Genomic DNA, 25,994 nt, shown 5'->3' with positions numbered 1-25,994 from the left:
CTGAGTTGGAGCCATAGTGGGAGTGGTGGCCTGCAGCAACAAAAAAGTATAGTGCAAGGGAGGGTTACAGATGGTTATTAAAGAAAACATTAAATTTGAATGCCAACAGTAATTGGAACTGGTTGTGGAACACAAACATTCCAGAGAAGTTCAAATTTACTATGTGGCGTAGCTTACATGATGCTCTACCAACTGAGACCTTTCGATTCAAGCGGCATTTAGCTTCTTCAGATATGTGTAAGAGATATAACAAGGCGCATGAGACTATGGAGCATTGCCTTAGAGACTGTGATCAAAGGCAATCTGGTATATGTTGGATCCTAGTATCCTGGACTCGACGGCTGGTACTACTCTTGAAGAGTGGTTTCGGAAGGCCTTGGCTAACAATGAGGCGTCCTTTGGTGCAGGGCTTTGGTGGGTATGGAGACATAGGTGCAATGACATATTCAACACTGACAACCCTTGGACAGACCATAAGGTTGTTGCCTTGGCCAGAATTACCGCCAAGGACTTACAGGTTTACAGGAATCGAAGCAATGCCTTTAGGTCTCTCCGAAATTGCCTGTGTTGGGAACCATCGGTAGGCAATAGTTTTAAAGTTAATTGTGATGCAAGCTTGCATATGGATTCAAATTTAGCGGAATTTGGGTGTATTATTAGAGATTCTAAGGGAGATTGGATCTCGGGCTGCTCTGGAAGCATTCCCCCTTGGTCTATAATCAGATGTGAATTATTTGCTGTTTGGAGGGGGCTGGTTTTAGCTTGGGATTGCGGTTTGAGGGATATTATATGTGAAACGGATTGCCTTGACATTCTGCCCATCATGCATGAGCTTACAAGTGGGTATTCATCTAAAGTAACTGATTTGGTTCACAAGATTCAGGAGCTTTTATCTCGTCCTTGGCTTGTTCACGTTGAATGGGTGTCCCGAGAAACAAATAAAGCTGCAGATTGAATGGCTAAATATGGTGCCAAGAGTAACTCTAATCATGTTATTTGGTTTGAGCCTGGTGTTGATCTCCAACGAATCATCCGCTCGGATTTAGGATAGTTTTTGATTTGTTTCTTTCCTTATTTAGACAAAAAAAAGTAGAAGTATTCTATATTGTATATATATACTAATTTTAACTCTTAATTTTAAAATTGCAACGTAGACAAAGAGATGTAACAGTGTTAATTCAACAAAATGAAATGATTTTTTTTTACAAAATTTATTAGTAAAAAGTTGAAAACTAAAAATTTAAATAATTCATTTAAGCAAAGATCATTTATAATCCATAAATAAATATATTTTTATAACGTCTAAAACTTGAACTTGCGAATTTTTAGTTTGAGCATAAAATACTAAAAATATTAATAACATCGTATTTGTCATGATCATACGCATTCGGTTAATAGAAATGTGAATTAATTAATGAGTAATGTTATATAGCCAGTAGCCAATTAGTTATAACTCAAATGGCATAGTTTTATATACAAAAAGTATATAATTTATATTTATATTTATTAAAATTTTATACACATAAATCAATATAATTTAATTATTAAAAATAATTTAATTTTTGTGATTATCAAATAATGATAAAAATATTAAAAATTACTAGCCCAAGAGTTTCTCTTAATTAATATGTTAATATTTCTGGTGACTAAAATAAACAAACACAGAAAAACAAAACAAACAAAATAAAGAAACTGCTTAAATAGAGGGACAGTTCCATTTAAGACTACTATTAAACTACTCCCAAGGTGAAGGAAACTTCAAATGAAAAATTTGTAACTTCATCGCCATCTTTGCCATAGTATCTGCTACCGTTTTGCATCTCTCATAATCAAACGAAAGTTAACACGCCAATTCCAATGCATGATATTTCTTATTTTGAGCACCAATAGATCAATAAACCCAAAACCATCTTGGTGATTAGTAACAAGATTAAACGCTTCTACACAATCTATCTCACAAATAACATCTCGTTGACCCACATCCCAGGTTAAGAGATATCCTCTCCAAATAGCAAACAATTCCCCTTGAAGAATATTATTACTCTCAATTCTTCCCAAACACCTCCTTTGCCAACTCCCATTACAATCTCTAATAACACAAACAAAACTAACACTATCACCCGAATCAAGATAACTAGCATCACAATTAATCTTAAAAGCACCAATAAATAAAAAATTCAAAAAACCATTTAGAATAGAGGAAAGAGACATACATTGTAATTCAAAAATATTCTTAAACTCTTTTTCTGAAATTAATATGTTAATATAATAATATCTATTAATATACTAATAAAGATAAATATAGTGAGAAAAATATTTGAAGAACGGGATACATATAGATAGTTAGATACTTGAGAAAGTAAGAAGAAAGTAAGAAAAAATTTCACTGGACATAAAGTGTGAGTGTTTTCCAAATTTAGGAATAGGACTTTTCCAAAAATAGCCTCCAAATGGTGTATTGGGGGATGGATGAGTTTGGTAACCAAGGCATGCAAGAGCTTCATTCAAATTTCACATGGGGTATGCTGAGTGATTGAATAGGAAGATTGAGAATAAGAGTTTTGCACAATTTTAAGGGTGACAGGGGAAGTGGGGCTATTTATGAAGCTTCACCAAGAAAGAGTACAATTCTCATTTCTCACTTATGTAATGGCCCCTTTATTTATAGCACTATAGCTACTACATTTTAGCATGCTATGGGAAATTAATAATGCAACTGCAGGTGTTGAGAGAACCTTTGACAACAATGGAATTTTTTCTCATCTTACAATTGTTTTTGTTCTGTATGTATGTGTGTATACTTGGGAAGTTGGAAGATGCATGCATGTCATTCAGATTTCACTCACATGTGTTTAATTATTATCATTACTATTGTGCCTGACTACATTATTGTAAAGATGAAAATGCTATAAGTTTATATATTCAAGCATTTTCTAATTTATTTATATTTTATATATCTTTACTTCTTTCTTTATTCTTTGCAAAAGGTTGCCAAACATATAATAAATATTTAGCTCAAAAACATGTGGGAGAGAGCTCATGAGTTTTGTAAAATAATTAATAATTTGGTACCTTACCTAGTTTCTTTGTTTTTTTTCCTTATGGATTGAATTATGTATTTTATATTAATAAAAGTATTTGATTTAGCTACTTATTATTTTAAAATTCCTATATAAGTATACAAACAATATATAATTGAATGACATTATAAAACATCATTATATGACAATTATACCCATTGCTCCTATGTGAAAGCTTATGCTAAGAAAACATTTTTGTATGTATATTGAGTAAGCTTCTCTTTTCTTTTGTATACTGGTCAAAGATCCGTAGAACAACGTTTCTACTCTAGAATTTTTGTTATTAAAGATTCGTCCGTTCTTTTCTAGCCACACATTTTAAATAACTGCAAAAAAATATATGAACTATTTGTTTCGCTCTTCTTTCTTGTTAATAACTCATGTTCAACTCTCAAAATGTTCTTTTAATCCTGAATAGCCCACTGTCTCCCAAGGTAAGATAGCCAAGCATCCCACACTTGCTAGGTAAATTCGCACCCAAGAAATAAGTGATAGATATGTTCAATATCTTTCTTACACAATACACATATGTGATCACCATGGTTAATAGTTCCTAACCTAAGCAACCTTTCTTTGGTATTCATTCTGCCTATCAAAATAAACCAGACAAATAACTCTACTCGTGGCGGGACCAAGTCTTTCCATAACGTTTTCGTGAAACTATAGCTGGAGATGTCCTTCAGAAGTATTTCTGCCGCATCACCTGCACAAAGGAGTTAGTTGAAAAAATACATTCCTTGTCAAACTTCCAAAAAACTCTATCCTGAGTATCACATGCTAACTTTACAGCCCGTAAGGTCTCATGCAAATGATCCACTAGTTCCAACTTCCAATGGAATAATTCTCTCATCCACTGGAAATTTCAAATCCATTCTAACCCGTTCCAAAACCCACAGTCCCCTATGACAGATCCTCTTTGGTTTGAAACAGAGAAGAGCCTCGAAAAACTCAACTTTAACGTCCCACTTTGTAGCCAAGTGTCTTTGCAGAACCGGGTCTTCATTCCATCACCCACCTCCATAGACAGTCCAACAATCATCTTATCTCTCACATTGCGATCTAACCGATCTTTGATATGCAACTGACAGATATCATTCCAGGGATCCCCTCGACTAGGCAGTGTCTGAAAATGTAACATCATATTGGGGTTCAAGTTATGGCAGGAGCACACAACCTTCTTCCATAAATGACACTTTTCTTTTGAGAATCACTACCACCACTTGAAAAGAAGAGCCGTGTTCCTAATCACGGCATCACCCACTCCCAGTCCACTCAATTCTTTGGAGCCTGGACTACTTCTCACTTAACCAACGCCATACCATTCCTTCCTTCCTCCTTCCTCCTTCCTAACTCGTAATTTTTACTTCTCACATTGAATAAATTTTTTACATTAAAAATTTTGATGTATTAACTCACTTCTAATTTTTTATTTATATAATTTTTCTACTACTATTAAATATTATTATACCGTTATTAATACTTATTGTAAATAAATGATTGTTATTTTAATTTTTGTAATTAGAAAATTGTGTATTTTATTTTTATTAGCATCACGATGCTTTGATGCTTTATAAATCAAGCGCATTAACTGTAGATGAGTAGTGTAGTGCAACATAGGCCATGCCACATGCAATATGGACTAGGATTATGGTTCTAGATTTTGATGCCCCTAATTTTGTCACATGCCCAATTGCCCATAACTTTCCGTTATTAAAAATCTCAGACTGAAATTTTACATGCGTGTGGATTTTGTAAACCAAAGACAAATAATGACAGACTTGGTATGTAATGTAATGTAACATGAAATATAATAATAGTTGGAACTATAAGATACTTATTCACATCGCATTTTCCTTTGCGAGAGTGGGGTAATAACGTAAATAGATAACAGTTAAAGGTTTGAATTGTTAATGTAGAGAGTGAAAAAAATTAACAAAAAGAAAAAAAAGTAACGGATTGTTGGATAAAAAAATTACTGTGACTAGTAGTGAAAAATATAAATAAGATTAGGTTTGGATAAAGTTGCTCTATTTTTTTTAATTTTTTTAAAACTTTTTTTGGATGTTTTCTTTTAAGTAAATAGATATTTCTTTTTATACATGTTACTAGAAATTTTATTTCTAGATTTTGAGATATTTTTAAGTTATAAGATATTTTTTTTCAAGGTTAAAAGAGGGGGAGGAAGACATAGCAGAAGCAGACACGATAGGAACTTGTCTTGAGGTGCTCGAGAGGAATTACAAATGAACACACGGCATTATGAGAAAAAAAGAAAAAAAAAAAGATGAAAAAAAAAAAGACAAACATACGTAGCACAAATATTATAACGCATTTTTTTAAATTTAGAAAGTTAGTTCAAGTTAATTAGTATCCTAATTAATTACCTAATAAAGTTAATATATTTTTTGGTTATTAATTGATGTTTTATTACTCTTTTATAGGACATTTGTTAACTTTAAATTTAATTTAGAAAAAGGAAAACAAAGGTTTAAGCGAGCAATGCTTTTTTGTTATTATTACTTTATATTTAAGTTAACATTAGTCAATTCTTTTTTTATACACTAAAAACGCTAACGTCAGTATCATTCAAAAAACAATCTCACTAAGTAATTAAGAGAGATTCTGTCAATTCTTGCTAACTTCTATTGGGTTGGACTCCAGAGTCCATTTAAAAAAAAAAATACATTCGCAAAAGATACCTCTGTTTAAAAGACACATCCACAAAAGACACCTCCATTAGAATATACATGCATAAAAAGACACATCTATTAGAAGAACATTCATAACCCACATCAATGGATGATACATTCGTTCCTTCTTCTTGAAATATACGTTCCATCGACAAAACCATCGGAAGATGCAGAATTTTTGTTCGCGGCTTCGGGACAATGTCGAGAGATACGCGTTCGATGACAATCTGGTGATGGAACATGCACGAGTTTTCGCGATAACAGGTTTCACCGTCACGAAACAGCGTGCACCAATGAACCGGTGACGCAACGGTTATTGTAGCTGGAGTGGCAGCGCCCCGCAGCGACAGCAAATCGGCACCTGGCGAGGAAGATGACCGCAATCCGCACGATAAAAGCTTTTGCCGGAGCAAAACGGCCGCGCACCAAAGAGCCAGTAACATGGTGGTTGTGTGCGCTGCAACGACAGTGAAATAGCGCTGTTGGCGAGAAAGAAGATGCTGCAATGATAGGAGGAAGACGGACGCTGATGTGATTATAATAACTTTGTGGGCGGTTACTCAACACAATCTTTTTTTTTTTGAACAAAAGAGCTCAACACAATAAAGTGGAGCGAAGTTTCGAACAGAGTCTCAAACAACAAACAAAACCAAACCCAACTTAGCACCTACAACAACCCCTTGTGTTATCTTCGGCATTGCTATCAACAACAAAATGGATCTAAGTTACACCAATCTCTATAGCTGGTCAAAGATCTGTGGAACACCGCTTCTACTCCAAAATCCTTGTTATTGAAGATCCGTCCGTTCCTCTCTAGCCACACATTCTAAATAACTGCAAAGAAACATATGTACCATTTGTTCTGCTCCTCTTTCCAGTTAACCCCTCCTATCCAACTCTCAAAATGTTCTTTCAATGAATCCGGAATAACCCACTGTCTTATTAATCAAATTTTTCATTAATATCATTTTTTATAATTCAAATTTATTAAAATAATTTAAAATTATTAATTACTAATTATTAATTAAGTCGTCAAAAATTGACTGATTGATTTTGGTACCTAATACTTTTTCTTCCCTATATGTTTTTTTTCTAATCCATTATAGTATTGAATCATACGTATAAATGAATCCACCCGAAAAGAAAGGAAGAAATTCCATCCTGAACTGAAATCACAGACATAGAAAGCATCAAAGGTTTCCTTGTTACCATGGAAATTGTCATATATATATATATATATATATAGTTGTAGTCTTGCTGACGATGAACGTGAAGGACGAAATTTAAGTTTTATTCATTAATTACTATGCTTATTAACGTGTATAGTTAGATTCCACTTTAATTAGCTAGGTTCAGTTTGCTTTTCTACCAAGTTATTAGTACAGTTTATTTATGATTGTTCCAATCCTCTGTAGTCTACATAAGCTACGTTTAAAAAAAAAAAAGTATGCTAGATCCAATGCAAGATCAATCAAACAAATAATAGTCTTATAGTTTAGTTTTCCATAATTTAGTAATTTTGAAAATACTAATATTCACCGTAATTAGTTACTCTTTATACACTCTAACGCAAATTCTCAAGACAAAAGTGCTATTATTATTATATTATTAAGAAAGATTATTGAACTTTATTTATAAAAAAGTCTAAGTATAAGAAACAACAAATACAGTATTACAGTGCTAGAAGAGGAGAAATAGGGAAGAGATTGTGATGGGAGAATCCAAAGTGGTGATGAATGATGATGGTTGAATTAGAGAGAAGGTGAATGCTCCCAAGGTAGTGTTTGTTTTGAAATACTGAAATAGAGATTGAGAGACTGAGATTTAGTATCATATTTGTTGGTTCAGGTACTAAAATTTTTATTTTTGTCTTCAGTATTTCAGTACCTCTAAAAAATAGGGACACAGATTTAGAATTTTTAGAGATGGAGACTGAAACTTTAATAACATTTTATACTTAAATATTCTCATTTCAATTAATTAATTTTAATTTTATTCTTTATGCAAATTAAATTAGAATTTTATTTTTGTTTCAATTTCTGTCTCTTATTTTACATCAAACAGAATACTGATATTTATTTCAATATCTATTTTTTAGTTTCTGCCTCTCAGTCTCAGTCTTTCTATTTCTGTCTCTCAACCAAACACTATCTAAATGTGACAATTTGAACCTTAGTAAAGATCAAAGAGAAGCCCCTAGGATAATTTTTTGTGTGTTCAAAACCCAATATAACAAAGAGTTCTTCAAAAAATATATATATATATATTATGACAAGGACATTATAGTTGTAAGGTTATACTATTTTTTCTTTGGTACACTTTAGGTATGTTATATGTATATATTTTAAGTATTTATCTTTTTACTCCTCTCAGCATACATTTAAGACATACAAATAATCAATAGTATATATAATATTTTTTAATAATATACAATATTTTTAATTATAGAAACCATATACATTATTTTATTGAAACAATTCTATTTAATATAAAATTGACAAATCTAAATACGTTTTCACTAATTTATTTTTAATTAAAATCAAATTTATAAAATTAATTTGATATAAATCCTCATGCTTTAATCCAAATATACTAGAAAACCCAAAGGAAAAAAAAAACATCCATAACAAAAATAATTTTCGTAACTGTTGCTGGGTTCTTGTTACGATAAACGAAAAAACAAACAGAGCTCTCTGCATCTGGGTCTCAGGAAACGAAGAAATCCCTCTGATCCAATTCTCACTTTCATCATCGCCATCGGATCTCTCTTCAATCGCCGTCCTCCGCCGTTCTTTCCCGTCGCCGCCGCTGGTAAATCCATTCAACACCTCTCTTCTCTTCCATCTTATTTTGCCCTCCTTTCCTTAATTCCCGGATCTGTTGCAACTAAATTGACTCTGAGGAATCATCTTGCAGTAGCTCCAATTGGTTCATGATAGAACCCTCAATGATTCGCATCTTCTATTTTTCAACGGAGAATTTTACAGAAATTTGTGCATTTCAATATTTGTATCATGCACGTAGGAATAACTAGGTATATGATTGAACTGACACTGATATCTGAAAGAGCTTCATTCGTCTCCGTGAAATTTGATATAGCAATGTTAGACAGAAGGAAAAAAAAATTACCTTCTAATTTATCTTTTTGTGTCTGGTAATGTTGTTCAATTAGATTTGTGCATTGCCAAATTGAATATTGAAAATTTCTGATACAACTGTTAAATTAGAAAGGGCGTATTTGTATTTTAGTTGAAGTGAGTTTGGTTCAAGGTAGCTTACAAGTTACCACGCTGCTTGTACAGAAAGTCTGAGTGCTGTTCTCGCTTTCGGAATTGTGAACTTGTTGTGAACACATAAGCTATCAAGTGAAATAGCATGAGCTTCAGATTCTTCTGTTTCTGAAGATTGGGAAGGGAAGTGTATTAAAGTGAGCTGCAACGATGTTTTCACTGTTTTATGGTCTTTGGAAGTATCTGTTCAGTAAGATGGAGCTTCACGTACTCATTCTGGGGATTGACAAGGCTGGGAAAACAGTAATGCATATTTTGAATGCCATATTTTTACAAAATTGTTGAACTTTGTTATGTTTCGTTGAGTTGCTGAATACATTAACTTTACAGACTTTGCTGGAGAGGATGAAGTCAGTGTACTCAAACATAGAAAGCCTTCCTCCTGATCGAATCGTTCCAACTGTGGGGTTGAATATCGGTCGTATTGAAGTTGCAAATAGGAAACTTGTGTTCTGGGACTTGGGAGGTCAGGTATGGGCATATGTTAGAAGGATGAATGATTATTAATTTGTTTGGTTCCATTTTGAGCTGCTTGTTAAAATTCTCTTATTCTACAAGTTTAATGTCTAAACTAATAATCATCTACATAGTTCCTGACATGTAAGTTTCTTAGTCTCCCTGAAACAACTAAGTATGATTAATGGAAGAACAAGAAAATGCTTTACTTTTCAGAACTTTCTATGAGTAAGTTGTTTCTACTAGATGGTTTAGACTTCTCTAAATTATTTACTCACTGTATATTTGAACTGTCACTAGAACTAGTGATTTGGACAATCAGCATGACCTTTTGCATATCCGAAACTTGATTTTATTTGTTAAATTTGGCAAGGCTGAAGGAGATTTTAGAATTGAGAAATTTGATCCCGTAAGCATAAACAACTAATTCATTTCTTCAATTTTAGTAGTAAGCCTGGTAGGAAGAGTAGGTATTACTTGATGCAAAGCTTGCAATGCACTCGCTTTATCTTGTGTTTCTTCCCGTATTCATGTTTTTCTTTTGAAAAGAAATTATCTTGTTGATGGGGGATGGGAAGGAGGATATATATTTTAAGGTACTGATGCAAGTTCCTCCTGTTAGCCTGGTCTTCGCTCAATCTGGGAGAAATATTATGAAGAGGCGCATGCTGTGGTCTTTGTTGTAGATGCTGCCTGTCCCTCAAAATTTGAAGATGCTAAGTCTGCACTTGGTTAGTTTGACTTGGTCTTAGTACTTAATAGTTCTACAAGGCATTGGCTTGGTATTGAAATAATACTAAGTATGTAATTGTGAAACAAAACCAGTGATGCAATAACTTATTAAATGGCTTATTTACCAGAGAAGGTGCTTCGGCACGAGGATCTACAGGGAGCCCCTCTTTTGATATTAGCTAACAAACAGGTGTATATCTATCGCTCCCTCTTAATCATTTATAAACCTTATAGAATGACTAATATTTTAAGGAATATTGTAGTTCTAATGCTTATTTATGTTGTACATGTTGAATGTCTCATTTAATTTCCTTCAACCTCAAGGTACTAGTTATGCCCATCTGGGAAATTGGCAGAATGATAGTAGCCACTTTCTTAACATTCTTGTGATTGCAGGATCTTCCGCAAGCAGTATCAGCCGACGAACTTGCACGTTGTCTAGATTTAAAGAAGCTGGAAGAAAGAGTTCACATGTTTGAAGCTGTGTCAGCCTATGATGGGTAAGTTGGGCAGTTGTATGATCGTATCAACTTTCCAAAGTTAATCCACAACGAATGATAATCAATTATCATTTCAAATTTTTACCGAAGACAGATATCTGAGGTACTTTTGAAATGATGCAGGATTGGAATTAGGGAAAGTGCAGAATGGTTGGTTGAAGTGATGGAGAAGAGTAAGAGGACCGAAATGTTGAGAGCGCGGGCAGGTGCAATGGGTCAGGGTCCTGCCTAAAAAGGTCTTACAATTGAGCCAAAGCTGTTTTTCTGTTACTTTATAGATATGTAAATCCAAACTGGAGTATACAGGATTGAAATTCATTTAGGAAAAGGAAGGGAAAAGAACAATTTGGAATTAAACTGAGCCTTGAAAAATTATGTCTTGTTAACATGTAATACAAACAGTTTCATATGAGAGGCTCAGCCTCCATTATTTCATAGAGCAAGTTTCCTTCAGACATGCCCCAAGGATCAATCTGTCAGGTGCTGAGCTGGAGGGTTTTCTGCTTCTGCCACAGTGCATCGTTTTGTCAACCCTAGATTCTGTGCTACTTATTTGATTGAATTTAATTTACTTTTCTCTGTAGCATTGTATAGGCACTGCACTGCCATTCAGATCAATTGATGAATGACTTTCCATAAACAAATTAAATTTGTATTGAAGATAATGTATGGTCTGTCCATTATTTTTGCCTTTTACAGTTCTGTACATTTTATCATTTTTCTGCCAGAGTTTGACTCTTACATGCAGAGGTGGGTAACTTTGCTCCTTGTATATCAAGTTGGCAGGAACAATTTAATGAACTGTCATTGATTATAGTCTAGTGATTACAGAGTCTATAGGCTTTGAAATTTGGTAATATAATGTTAATAATCTTTGCTTTTTATTTAGATTCTTATGTACCTGAATGTCACCTGAACTATCCACCAGTGAGCGTGTCATTGTTATTTACTTCTTAATTTTGGTATGCCGAAATTAACGATTAAAACCCTGTACTAAACCTTTAAGTTGGAGCAAAATAAGCTTGGTTATTTTGTAGTCAAATAATATTCAAATATTCATTTCAGGCCTCCTTGTTCAACTATACTGATAAGGTTTCTATGTAATACTAGATATAACCGGTGTCTTTGCATTTGTTTTTGTACAGTTAAAAATTTTTCTTTCAAGAAGAAAGCAAGTGTCACTATAATTTCCGAAAAATAAAGATAAAAGGGCCTACAAATGTTTTTATATTATGATAGTAAGCAGAAATGTCTTAGTACTAGCCCAAAACATTAGCATAGTAAATCCTTAGTTTTTAGCTATGATTCATTGTCTGATTTCTTTGTATATCATCCCAAATGACCGGGTATCATAACACAAACATCACTTGAATGCAAATTCTCATTCATGTTGAGTAACACTAGCTAAAACACATGATCATCAATTATTGCCATTTGCCAATCAATAACACACAACAAAAGGAAACTTAAAGAGCAAGAAGTTAAAATGCCAATTTCTTACACAACATACTCAACTCTTGTAAACACAAACAAGAAGAGTTACAATGAAAATTCAGCAGAAATCTGGCCGGTTTTGCTTTCGAACCGATATGAAACCCTTTTGCTGATCCCTGAAGACTCTGATCTCAGAAGATTCTCTCAAATCCTCAAGGCTAATATACTGCTGCTTAACCATCCTCATGGAATCACCACCTATGTCATGAATCCAAATATAAGGGTGGGAAGTTTCATCATAGTAATAGAGCAAGCTCTTCAATCCACCTCCATTGCCGCCACTCTTACCCGGCATATAAGCCTTATATATTCGCTTACTTTCCACCCTCTTTGATGAACCCGGCTTCAAAGTATGAACCTTCTTCAATATTGATCCCACCCTTATTTGCAGCTCCACCGGCCGGTCACTTAAATTCCATATCCTTGTCCCTAATCCATAGCCTTGAGTCCGGTCGCAGCAGCTATCGAAGCAACCACCGAGAGATCGAAGGCTGAAACCTCTCACTTTCCCCATGAAGGACACTAAGTCCTTCTTGGTCATCTTAAGTTTCTAGGTAGTGTTATGTTACTATGTTTTTGTGACAGAACTATAGAAGATTCAGTTATTTATATAACAACATAAAAACATGCCCTTGTAATAAAGTGAGTTTCTTTACTTCTATTGTTAATTACTTTTGTCAATGTACCAAGTATCAAGGATCTTTAAACTCTTGCTTGTGGCTCAATCAAGATGCTTGTAAGCGTTTTAAGCGGCTAAGATCATAAAATATCAAAGATAAAAGACTATTGATATAGAATAATGTTTATCCCTTCCATCAAGAAAATGGTAGGGTCCCCTTAAACGCACCAAATTCAACACAAGACAGTGGGTAAGTTTTCTTGCACTGACAAAAATGTATAAAATTTCCAGAATCAAATTATTTCTTTTTTTTATTCTTTTTTGAATAGGAGAAAAAACAAAAACACGCTATTGGCAACTATACAAGGCAATCCACATATTCATGATGATGCAGCATATGATGGTGCCTCAACTTTCATTCTTAGTGTTACTTTCTTTAAACCAGTTCTCAATGAAAAATTCTCCTCCAATAAAAATTTCATTCCTATGGTAGGTATTAACCTATTGAACTAAAATTTTATATTAAAAGTTAATATTTTATATTTATTGTGTCTAAACATAATCATGGTTTGTTTCCTCTTTTTAATGCTCTATGAGATAACCATGAAAAATAGTGTATATATATATAATGTGAATCATTAAGCATGGAAACAGAGGAAAGTACAAAGTTATGATACTTGAATTAACTTAAATATGACATGCATGGCAGTGCAAGTTGGCAATAATAATCTCATCATATTATGATGTTCACAATTCAGTGGAAATATTCCATATCAAGGGACAGATCTTTTTGTCATCAATGACAACTATAGATTTTTTGTTGTGACCTACCTCTCTCCTTCTTAGAAAATTATCCTGAGATCCACTTATAGAATATTTCCTTCACATGTGAAGGATAATGTTGCAATTCTTCATCTTTTGCTATGGTAGTTTTCACCTTATGCGTTGCTTGTGATTCCTGATTTATTTTTTTGACCCATAATCATATATATTAAACTTGGTTAAACAAATTACACTTGGTTTTTTTTATTCAATATAATAATAAAATGATTCTTTTTCAAAATTTACACTACTATTAACAAAAATGTCCAGCAGGGGCACTTGAAGAAAAACCATATATATATTTAGACACACACACATTGGTCTTCACTTAAGTTAGTTGTGTATTTGGTTCATATATATGTGCATCTTGTGATTCCTTTCTTCCCTCTCTTAAACGACGACAAACTTTTTCAGGACATAATCCTAGATAATAAGCAATCATAGATAAAGTTATACACTCACTTTATGCGTTTCTTCCATTTATTTATTTATTTTGATGTGGACGCTTCTTTCAAATTAATACAGCTACGGATGCACAAAATATAAGAAAGTGAATGATTGGGACAACTTCCCATCAATGTGTTAACCTTGTGAAAAGAAAAAAAAGTTAGGTAATTTGTTTAGGTAAGTTTTCAACATCGATGTTTTAGTAATTTTTAATGCTAATTTTAATTAATATATATTTTTTTATAATTTAAATTAACGATTAAAATTATTAAAACAATACTTGGTACAGTTGAAATTCTTCTATTTATTTTTTTTTATGAAATAAATGCGCAGTTTTTATTTTATTTTTTAAGTTATTTAAAATATGATCAATGAATTATTACTACATATATAAATAAGATTCAAAATCTCCTTACTTATTTAAACAAAGAATTGAGCTTATCACTTGACATTGGTTATAAATAGTGGCAACTGTGCAAAACTTACAGATCAGCATGTGAATCAACAGAAGTACAGAACACTAGATTTTCCCCTTACTTTGAGAGTTTGAGGTGCTACTGCTACACAGTAATTTACTATACGAATTTTCGAATATACGAATAAATGTTAAAAATTCTTTAATGTAAATTTGAACACAGAACGGTTCATTATTCGCATTCATAAGTCAATACTGCTTACACAACTAGCCAACTATTTCACGATTTGTGTAATATCGATGGTGACAAAGAAACACTAAGGTTTCTGAGGATAGGATTGGCCATTTTCCAATAAATTCGAAGATCTGCCAAATTGTAGCCAAAGACAAGGATAAAAAAAATGATAAATTATATTGACTTTCCCTGAAATTAACAAATATTACATACATTCTTTAATTTGATATTTTACGTTCACCTCTCTATGCGAGATATAAGAATATCGTATCAACATAATCTAAATATAATGTTACCTACCTTCCAAAAAAGTTGGTGTCACATTAAATCAAGAGTACTATGCATACTATTTAACCTCATGAACATAATTTAAGCTAATCTATGAAGCAGAAGCACGGACACTTTGCTAAGTTATGGTATTCACGTGTCGGATACTTTTCGGATACGACACTTAGCGACACTCGTCCGACACGCGTATTTGTTATATCCAACCGTGTCTTAATAAAAAGTAAAAAATTCTTTTCCGGACACGTTTGGACTTTGAACACACTTAAATACCAACACGTGTCAGCGTGTCCAGTCTTATTCTTAACATATATTCTTAAAATAAATTTAGATATAGTATATATTACTATTTATTAAAATAAAAAATATTTTAAATACTTGATATAATTAAAATAAGATATTAAAAATAATTAAAAAATTAATTTATATTTTAATATCAATAAAAAATCAAAATGTCATTACAATTATTTAAAAACTACTTTATATTTTATATGTACGCGTGTCCCGTATCTTATAAGAATTTAAAATTCGCGTGTCGGCGTATCCTATGTCTTAAAATTCGCGTGTCAGCATATCCCGTGTTATCCGTGCATCATAGAAGCTAATATATGGTTGCTATGTCTCGATAAATCTTAGGAATGTTTTCGTCAAAATAAAATACGGTGAGAACTTTTATGTATTATTTTTCACTCAATTTTTATCCCAAACCACGGGAATACTTGGGTATATTTGATTGGAGGGTAAAAATAAAGTTCCATACCCTTAGCTTCTAATTTTCAGCAGTCAAAGATTTCAATGAAATACATATGATCAGGATTTTAAAAAGGTAGAGATTTATGCTGAAAAGCAAGAGAATAGAAACATCAATATAGAGCCACAATATATTGTGGGAAGTTACAAAATAATATTCTATCATGGGATGAGCCTAGCTGCTGCTGTTAGACAAAAAGATAATCAGTCAATGATCTCATCATCTTGATTGTAAGGATTACCAATTTTTGTCAAACTATATTTCTAATGTTGGGACTGTACAAAACAAATAAATAGGAGCAGGAATCTCCTGCTTCAGCATTGGATTTTTTTTAAAAAAAAAAATGAACACAGCTTCTAGGAGGTTGGGTGGACAAAAAGAATTTACACAAAAAGAGATTTTACTTTTCATGGTCGTCTTCTGCAGAATCTTCTACCTTAATTATCAGAGGTTGGTTGAGATCTGTGGATGGTTCAGCTACAACTGGTAATACCGGCGAGGCTGCGATGCCATCAATCTCTTCATTTTCGGCTAAGGCTTTGTCTAAAGCAGCCTTGGCAACTCTAGTAACACATATCATCAGAACCACTGCACAGAACCAAAATTAACAAAGCTCAGTCTTGCTTGATCAGATAAAAAATTGGAATCCTAGTCTTATTTGATACAACTTTTCAAATGAAAATGCTTGTAATATCCAAGCATCTGCAAGCAATGGCAACCGCTGGGCAGCTGTGAGAGACAGAAAGCTCACCAGCCTTCCCAATCAAAGAGAAGAGGAGCAAAAGAGGAACAAATTAAGAACATGATCTCCCAATACTCCAAAATACCAGAGGTTCTGATATCTTGTTTCAGCTAACGTTTAAATGCTGCAGAATACTATTTGCCCCGAATGCTGGGGAGTTTTATGATTTTTTTTTAAAAAAAAAATTGAGTTTTGTCCTGTTGTTGATGTTGCATATAAACATAGCATGTACAATGGTGTGGTGCGTGTCACATTCACCCAGGCTAATGAAATTATGAAAGTCACATTGCAACAGAAGTTGCACTGTGCATTTGAGCAGCCCCATGCAATCGGTACTCTCTGTTTTTAACAAAAACAAAAACAAGAAAAGGGAGGAGAAGAAACCTCCCATAATATATTCTATATTTATCCGAGACTTTCATAATCTATATATTATTAGAAAAACAAACTAGGGACATATCTGTCATTATGACCCAAGATAGTGTTCAAGATAAATGCATCACTAGAGGGAAAGCAACTTACCGGATATCAGGAGGCCACAAATGATAAAAGCCTGCATTCATGAGAGAAAGAGACACGTGTTATATGCATGATGAGACAAAGCACACCTAAATGATCCAGTCAAGAATGTAAACATGCCAACTTCCAAGGTATCTCAGATGTTCACCAATAAAGATACAGGATCATAAAGAACGACAGGATAGTATATCTTACCCAACGGGTCTTGGAGAATTCACCCCATCCGTGTGTCACGTCAGAAAGATCTTTCAAAGTTGTTCCAACATAGACTAGTGCCAGTGTTATTGGCTGCAACAGTAAAAATATTAGGCATTAACGCCTCAACCTTGATTTGCTTTAGAAAACAGACTTTTACTTTTGAGGTAAATGAAAAGTTAATTAACTTTGAATGGATATACTAATCGCATTTTTTAATTCATTAGTTGTTTGAATTATGTGGAGTACACATTTTATATCACTTAACAGAAATGCATTATTAAATTAACGCCTCAATATAGTAGATAATAAAGAGCAAAGAAAATACCATCATTCCTAGCCAGGAAGCCAGCATGTACTCCCCTAATGAAACAGGAGTCACCGACAGGAGATAATTCAGCATATTAAATGGCAGCAAAGGAACAAGCCTAAGTAGCAATACAATCTGTAAGACAGATAATTAAAAAAAAAAAATGAAAATAAATCAGTTGAGAACAAATAACAGAAAGGAATGCCTAGTCACTAAAACAAACAGCAATGGTCATCTTGAGCAATGACTATAAAATGTGATGAAATGAATTTTACAGACAAGATAAATGGGGAAAACAAAAGGATCATCATATGTTAAACACCAAAAGACTTGAAAATTTCAAAACACTATTATATTATATATAAAACCTACAAACCTTAAAGCCAGATCTCTGAATTGCAATTGCCACTGATCTGAACTGTGGATAATCCTTCAACTTAGAAACAACAAATGATCTCCCAATCTGTATAAATCCATGACAAAGATATATAAATGAAAGATAAAAACTATGCAGTGAGAAAACACATGGACTAAAATGCAGCTCAATTAGAAAGATGAGGGGATTGCCAGAGTCATATATGAAGAAGAGCAAGAGAAACAGTGGATATTGCAATAAACTAATTTCAATAAACTAAACAACAGCAAGTAGTGGACCAAAATTTCTTTTTTTGGCAACTGCTTATCAACATGTTAGTTAAAAAACTTACTGTTCTACCAAGAAGGAATGCAGCTCCTGCACCCACAGTTGCACCGATAGAGTCAGCAATAAAGCCTATTGGAAGCCCAAAAAGATATCCACCGCCAAGCTGAAAATGAAACATCAAATAAAGCAACTTAATTAAAGAATGAAAAGAAATAAATAAATGGGGGCCATGCACCGCATACTAAAAGTCAGTAGACACCTAATAAAATCACGTCTAATTGAAATAAGAATTGACAAATTCAAGTCCTCATCGAAAAAGGAAACAAATTGCATAAACACAGCCAACTTTTAAAAGTTCTGTAGGAAATGACAGTATGTCAAAGGCTCTTACAGTGAGCACTGAAGCTGGAACTGCCAAGACTGTCAAAGGAATGTAAGCAACAGCCCTGAAAAATACCAAATAAACAACGAGTTTAAAAATAGGCCAACATTATATTGTATATGTTGTTTTTCTGGAGACACATAGTTTAGACAAAATATTTAAATGACTATGAATGCTAGGGCTGTGAACAATCTCCTCTGGAAACAAGTTACAGTTCAATTACACTTGCGCTCCAGTTCACCCATTCCGACCTTCATTGGTTGTTCAAAGGGAAATGAAGAATAGCTTAGGTGTATATGACTATATGACCTTATCTTGAAAGATCAAATGGTCATACTCACAAAATAAAAGGAAGATACAAGTCATACTACACCTAGTTAGCTTAATCATTCTCCTAAAGCTTAATTTGATTCAATTTTATCGCTAATGTTTAAAATAAATTTCAGTTTTACCCTTAATCTTTTGACACCAATTGAAACAACTTTCACAGTTATGATGCTATTACATATCAAAGTCCAAACAAACAAACACAAATACATACGCATACACAAGTTTTAGGGATCATAAATTAAATCTACTTACAGTACAACAGGTCCCCAGGGCCCAAGATCACGCTCAACCCATAGCAAAAAGTCCTTCATCATCTGCAGATCACAAAACCGTGAAAAGATTCAGAATAAATCCAGAAACAGATTATTTTCTTAATTTTCCACCAACGTAAATCCAAAGGCAATCCAGCCACAAACAACGCTAGCTCAACATTTCACATTTCAGAAATGCTAGTCGAATATCCAGAGATAAAAGCGCGTTAATCAAAAGACGGAAATGGAAATGAAGAAATAAAGATTGGATGAATACCTTTTCGATGGGGAGAGTGAAGCAGGCGGTGACAACGGCGGCGATGAGGAGGAGGAAGAGGGAGATACGGAGGGCGGCGGGCCATGAGAAGGCCATGTTGAAGAGCCTGCGACGCCAACGCCTGCTGCTGCTGCTGCACTGGTCGTCGTCGTCGTTGAGATCCGACCAATCTTGCTTCAACGAAGAGCGAGCCCTCAATCCCACAAGGTTTGCCAGATTTGGAACCCTATATTTCCCCCAATTTTTTTCTTTCCTTCTTTTTTTTTAGCACTAGGCCTAAAAATCCAACAATTTTTTTTATTTTTTATTTTTATTTAATCCAGCAATGGTAAAAACGAATAGCGTGGTTTTAGGTCTTGAGTCTATTATTGTGTTTTTCCCTCTTTTGCGTCTCTGTAACTGTTAATCACTCACAGATAGAAGCCAAGAAGAGACGCACAAGAGAACTTCGGTTGGTGCTTCGGGGTTAGTTTTGTAATTTCGGTCCATTCTGTTTGCTTATTCGGGCATTCTTCTACGTCCCTACGTGTACCGACAATACCTCTGCCCTTTATGTGCGAAATAAGCAACTCCTTACTTCCTCAAAATTGAAAGAGAAAGTAACTTTATTAAATTCTGGCATGTAATTAATAAAAAAAAGTGAATTATTGAATGAAATCTCACATTAATTTTATATCATTAAAATTATTATTAATAATTATTTAATGGTTACAAATCATAAAAATTGCTGCCCTTAACATTTCTCAAAGAAAAATACTAAAAAATTTTTAGAATTTATCGTATTTTTTAAACGTTAAAAATATTAAATTTTAATCGTTTTCTAATATTTCTCATATTTAAATATTTTTTTTTTTTGGATAAAGTAATGGTGCAAACTGCAAAATGAGTTTTAGTAATTAATAGAAGGTGGTATAACAAATAAATAAAGTAGTTTTAATAGTAATACCGAAGCTGGAATTCCCTCCCCTTACTTATGAAACTTAGTTTCACATCAGCATGATATCTTATTATCCAATCTAAGTGACCATCCACTACACTCTACACATGGAGATGGCTTGCAAGAAATAATGAAGCATAGCAAATATATTCTTTAAACTTTGATATACTTGTTTATCATCATCAATCAATAGTAAAAACTGTTTTGAGGAATATACAATACAAACAATCATGGTTACAAGTTACAAATGTATTAACAAGAAAGAATGCTAAGGCTACCTTGCACATATTGCATTGAGCAGAACATGAACTAACACGAGGTCTACAAAATACAGATGACCCATTTGACCATCTCGCCATTTCATCTTCAAAGGAGCCCTTCCATAGTGAACTCCATCGTTGCAACGATTATCAAAATGCCATGGATATGTCATATCAAAGTTATCAATCACGCCAGTAACAATGCCTGCTTCTTTCAATTTCTCTAGGAATACCCCGTTGAACACCTCCATCTTGTTAGGATTGAATGCTAGTGATCTTGCATATCCGCCAGTTGCCACTGTGCTCCGGTAAAAGAGCCTCGGCGGCACCAGCCCCCGATGGCTCACTTTGTTCACAACATCAGCCCAGAATGATGCTGCATAGTCTGCACCAGCAGAAAATGCTCTGATGTTACGCCAGTGGACGCCATCGTGCAAGCCAGAGTTGAGGATCAGAGTGTCTGGGATTGTGTCTTCTGAGAAGTACTTCCTCACCAATCTTCGAAATCCTTCATCCCTTAGAGAATCCAATCCAAGATAGTTCTGTGTTTCATTCCAGTGACCATTGAAAATGCTTGTAATCCTAACTTTTTGAGATGGATCTTTTGGGTTCGAAAAATTCATATCAAATCTTCTAGGGACAGTATGTATTTCAGGCAAATCCAGAACAAAATTGAGCATATTTCTTATCGTGTCAACATGATTTGAATCACCCCAGAAGAAAATCCACCGATTCTTTATGCAATTCCAAGCAGACTCGGATGAATACATCTTGAATGCGCAGTGTGTCGAGTAAACCCAACCATTGCTCTCTAGAATCCCCAATGAACCATCACACCATGGAGCTTTGCATGGAAAATTTGGTGCTAAGCATCTATATCTACCATCATTACTGATTTGGCAATCATCATTCTTGCCAAGCCTTGTCCACCTTCCACACCAAACATCCCTATCAAAATCGGAAGCTTTGCAAGTCTCTAGTTCTGGTAACTGAGAACTGCTGTTGTAGAATCTAATTGCAACTCTGAGAACCACGCGGTCATAGACAAATCTCCATGGAGTGAATTTCAGACCTTCAAAGTGTCTATAAAGCAGAATTATAGTGAGATTGTATAGCCCTTCGAAATCAGGATGAACCTGAAGTGAAATTGTATAAGAACCATTGTTGAAATCCTTCACCAAAGGCCTAGATTTCCATGATTCCCCTGAAAGATCAGTCTCAAAGTAATCCCCACCTAAACAGCGAGGCTTCCCAGAATCATCCAATGCTCGAAAAACGAATTCATGCACATCTCCAGCTGATAGCTCTATCACATTCTTCCCACCATCCAAACCAGGAACCGAAATCCCCACCGTCTTAGAATCTCTACAAGGTTCCCCTCCAGGAGCTAACCATCTAGCTAAAAGATTTGAAGTCAAATTTGGCTCCAATTCACTTGAAATCCAACTTGAATAATGCCCTAATTGAACTTGGTTCACCACTGGGGTTTCAGAACTTCCATTTTTATCAAGCTTTTCAGATACACAGCTAAAGTTCCTAGCACAAACTAGTTCCACCGACACAGAGTGTGTGATGTTAACATGATTATCATAGGAATCAAAGTTGCTAACATTGGTTTGGTTCTTTTGATTGAGACTAAATTGGGGGATAAAAGTGGAGTTTCCATGGGAATGAGACCTTAGAGAGAGAGAATCTTGATGGTACCTCCAAGCTTCAATGATGTTCCTAACAGTGTAGCCATCAAAACTCCAAACCACAACCATTCCAACAAAAACAAAAGCAGTGAGCAAACCAACCCGCCAATTCAGCATTAGATTGCACCACCACAGTGTTCTATGACTATGATTCTCCACTTTTTCCGCCATTAGAGCAAAAACTACAAACTTCCAACCCCAACACCACGATACAGTAGCAACAAAGCCAAAATCGGATTTTCCAATGCCCAATATAGTAAAGTTGTTAACTTGGACAATCAGAGCAAAAAAGGGTATCTTCAATTGAATTCACAAGAATGATGAAAAGAAAAAAAAAATACAAAATAAAAAGCTTCGATGAAAAAGAGAAGAAAAAAAGATAGTGGTGTTACTCACTTACAAGGTGGGTTTCAAAATTCAAACTTTCAATGTCACGTGACTCATGTCAGAGAGAGAGAGAGGTGAATCCATGCAGAAGAAGAAGTCATGGCAGAGTCATGGTATGAGTATGAGTCTCACAACAATGTTATGCATTCATTTTCAATGGCCATAGTGCATATAGAGTCGAGAATATTATTTCAATGACCGAAACAGCGAAGGTCGTAAAAGGGATTTATGCTCAACTCAAAATTTGATTCTAGCATTTGTTAGGCTATTAGAGTTAATGGACTACCTAACTAAAATTTGTGGATAAAAAATATAATAAAATTGAATAAAAATTTAGATAATAATAAAAATAATAAGATAAAATTATAATTTTTAAAATAATAAAAAAATTATAATGCTTTTTATATATTATAAAAATTTAATAATAACAACAATGAAGTTTTGTCTCACTAAATGGAACTGTGTACATGTAGATTTTGTTAAGATAATTTATTAAATTTTGATTAAATAAAAAATTATAATTTAACTAGTTTAATTATCCGATTCACCACCTTAATCACCACGTGTATCATCTTTAAGTTAATCAAATTATAACATTATTCTTTAACTAAATCTTAAGGTGTCAAATTAATGGGTCTGTTATCTTATAAATTCTTTATTTTTCCTTTCTTTTTTTGATGTAGGACTAGCTTCATATACTCCGAACACTTGCAATATTAACAATCTTCCATCAAGTATGAGTCTCCACATCAAGTATCAACTCTCCCTCTTTCTAGCTTCTCCACCACGAGTATTCGTCCATCAAACCGCCGTAAAACACCGCGGGACATGCCGTCCGGACCACTTTTACCGAAAAAACTTTCGATACTTCACCGTGAATACCCCTTAAAACCACCAGATCGGTTAACTATCAGCTATGATTCCACTTGTTGGGCCACCGTGGGGAGCTCTCGACCATCGAAAAGATTTCAGGAAGAAATCAAACGAGAAAATAAAACCATTAGGTAATAAAACCATGTACTTATTTTTAAATGTTAACAATATCAGTTCCTACATCATTTATTTTCAAAGACTCCAAATAAATTTAGATCTCTTTGAAAATTATAATCATAACACATTAGGAACAAAAAAGGAGAAAAAAACACATAAACTACCAAAATCACCGCCTAATCTCAAGTTGAGAGTATTTTTTCAATGACTGAAAAAGTGAAGGTCCTAAAAAGGATTATGGTAAACTAAAATTTTGATTCTAGCATTTGTTAGGCTACTAGAATTAGCGGCACCACAACTAAAATTTGTGGATGAAAAACACAATGAAACTGAATAAAAATTTAGATCATAATAAAAATAATATGATAAAATTATAATTTTTTAAAATAATTTCATAATATATAATATTCTTTTATATATTATGAAAATTCTTATAAAAAAATTATACATATTAAAAATTTTATTAATTTTTTTCATATTTTTACTTATTAATTCTATATAAAATTTACTATACATTAGCAATTGTTTTAACCACATATATAATTAAGTTTTAATTTTGATGTATTGACAATGTAAAATTAATAATTTTGTTGAATTTTTTATTATTCAATTATGGTAATAAAAGTATGAACTTATTTTTAAATGTTAACAACATCAGTCTCCACATCATTTATTATCAAAAACTCTAAATAAATTTAGATCTCTTTGAAAAATGTAATCATAACACATTAGGAAAGAAAAAAGGAGAAAAAACACACAAACCAGCAAAACTATTGCCTAATCTAGAGTTGAGAATATTTTTTCAATGACCGAAAAAGTGAAGGTCCTAAAAAGGATTATGCTAAACTAAAATTTTGATTCTAGCATTTGTTAGGCTATTAGAGTTAGCGACACCACAACTAAAATTTGTGGATGAAAAACACAATGAAATTAAATAAAAATTTAGATCATAATAAAAATAATATGATAAAATTATCATTTTTTAAAATAATTTCATAATATATAATATTCTTTTATATATTACAAAAATTCATATAAAAAAATTATACATATTAAAAATTTTATTAATTTTTTTCATATTTTTTACTTATTAATTCTATATAAAATTTATCATACATTAGCAATTGTTTTAACCATTTATATATAATTGAGTTTTAATTTTGATGTATTGACAATGTAAAATTAATAATTTTGTTGAATTTTTTATTATTCAATTATGATAATAAAAGCATGGACTTATTTATAAACGTTAACAACATCAGTTTTTACATCATTTATTATCAAAAACTCTAAATAAATTTAGATTTCTTTGAAAAATGTAATCATAACACATTAGAAAAGAAAAAGAAGAAAAAAAATACACAAACTACCAAAATCACTGCCTAATCCAGAGTTGAGAATATTTTTTCAATAACTGAAAAAGTGAAGGTCCTAAAAAGGATTACGTTAAACTAAAATTTTGATTCTAACATTTATTAGGCTACTAAAGTTAACGGCACCGCAACTAAAATTTGTGGATGAAAAACACAATGAAATTGAATAAAAATAATATGATAAAATTATAATTTTTTAAAATAATTTTATAATATATAATATTCTTTTATATATTATAAAAATTCATATAAAGAAATTATACATATTAGAAATTTTATTAATTTTTTTTATATTTTTACTTATTAATTCTATATAAAATTTACCTTACATTAGCAATTGTTTTATCCACTTATATATAATTGGATTTTAATTTTGATGTATTGACAATGTAAAATTAATAATTTTATTGAATTTTTTATTATTCAATTATGGTAATAAAAGCATGGACTTATTTCTAAATGGCAACAACATCGGTCTCTATATCATTTATTATCAAAGACTCTAAATAAATTTAGACCTTTTTTAAAAATATAATCATAACACATTAGGAAAGAAAAAAGGAGAAAAAAATACACAAATCACCAAAACTACCGCCTAATCTAGAGTTGAGAATATTTTTTCAATAACTGAAAAGGTGAAGATCCTGACACCACAACTAAAATTTGTGGATGAAAAACACAACGAAATTGTCATACATCATATTTGTGACAAGTGTATGATTAAAAACAAAGTTGTGAGAACCGAACCAATCAATAAACTAATAAAGTTACCAATTTAATGGTTCATTAGTTCGACCAGAGTTCGATTGAAATTTAATCGGAGTTCGACCGGGATTCGACCGGAATTCGACCGAAGTTTGACCGATTTAATTAAATATTAAATAAAAT

At 32.9% G+C, this 25,994-nt stretch overlaps 4 protein-coding genes across 6 annotated transcripts; 1 reads left to right on the top strand and 3 right to left on the bottom strand.

The window, feature by feature from the left end:
- The first annotated feature begins 8,355 nt into the window (after positions 1-8,355).
- Positions 8,356-11,442, top strand: GB1 (GTP-binding protein 1). Its single transcript, XM_016341917.3, has 7 exons — positions 8,356-8,581; positions 9,073-9,303; positions 9,391-9,531; positions 10,139-10,247; positions 10,377-10,438; positions 10,645-10,748; positions 10,872-11,442. The coding sequence occupies exons 2-7, from the start codon at positions 9,211-9,213 to the stop codon at positions 10,978-10,980; spliced, it is 618 nt and encodes a 205-aa protein (XP_016197403.1). The 5' UTR covers positions 8,356-8,581; positions 9,073-9,210; the 3' UTR covers positions 10,981-11,442.
- Positions 11,443-12,111: 669 nt separating this feature from the next.
- On the bottom strand, positions 12,112-12,889 carry LOC107637529 (uncharacterized). The gene has a single exon (XM_016340937.3). It carries the CDS (start codon positions 12,781-12,783, stop codon positions 12,301-12,303), a length of 483 nt encoding a protein of 160 aa, XP_016196423.1. The 5' UTR covers positions 12,784-12,889; the 3' UTR covers positions 12,112-12,300.
- A 3,009-nt stretch (positions 12,890-15,898) lies between these two features.
- Positions 15,899-20,048, bottom strand: LOC107638579 (uncharacterized). Its single transcript, XM_016341916.3, has 9 exons — positions 19,466-20,048; positions 19,190-19,251; positions 18,617-18,671; positions 18,290-18,388; positions 17,959-18,045; positions 17,601-17,717; positions 17,273-17,365; positions 17,081-17,111; positions 15,899-16,404 (listed from the first exon to the last, which is right to left on the bottom strand). Exons 1-9 carry the CDS (start codon positions 19,559-19,561, stop codon positions 16,217-16,219), a joined length of 828 nt encoding a protein of 275 aa, XP_016197402.1. The 5' UTR covers positions 19,562-20,048; the 3' UTR covers positions 15,899-16,216.
- Positions 20,049-20,536: 488 nt separating this feature from the next.
- On the bottom strand, positions 20,537-22,963 carry LOC107638578 (uncharacterized). Of its 3 annotated transcripts, none has more exons than XM_021120559.2 (2): positions 22,753-22,963; positions 20,537-22,625 (listed from the first exon to the last, which is right to left on the bottom strand). In XM_021120559.2, the coding sequence occupies exon 2, from the start codon at positions 22,525-22,527 to the stop codon at positions 20,677-20,679; it is 1,851 nt and encodes a 616-aa protein (XP_020976218.1). In that variant the 5' UTR covers positions 22,528-22,625; positions 22,753-22,963; the 3' UTR covers positions 20,537-20,676. The 3 variants fall into 3 exon arrangements, with proteins under 3 accessions (XP_020976218.1, XP_020976219.1, XP_088339420.1); XM_021120560.2 differs by having other exon boundaries at positions 22,757-22,963; XM_088483294.1 differs by having other exon boundaries at positions 20,537-22,545; positions 22,757-22,963.
- Positions 22,964-25,994: the final 3,031 nt, after the last annotated feature.

This window comes from Arachis ipaensis, chromosome B4 (assembly GCF_059453495.1).
Source record: "Arachis ipaensis isolate K30076 ecotype BB chromosome B4, ASM5945349v1, whole genome shotgun sequence".
Lineage (NCBI taxonomy): Eukaryota > Viridiplantae > Streptophyta > Magnoliopsida > Fabales > Fabaceae > Arachis > Arachis ipaensis.
This window is presented reverse-complemented; position numbering and strand designations above follow the sequence as displayed.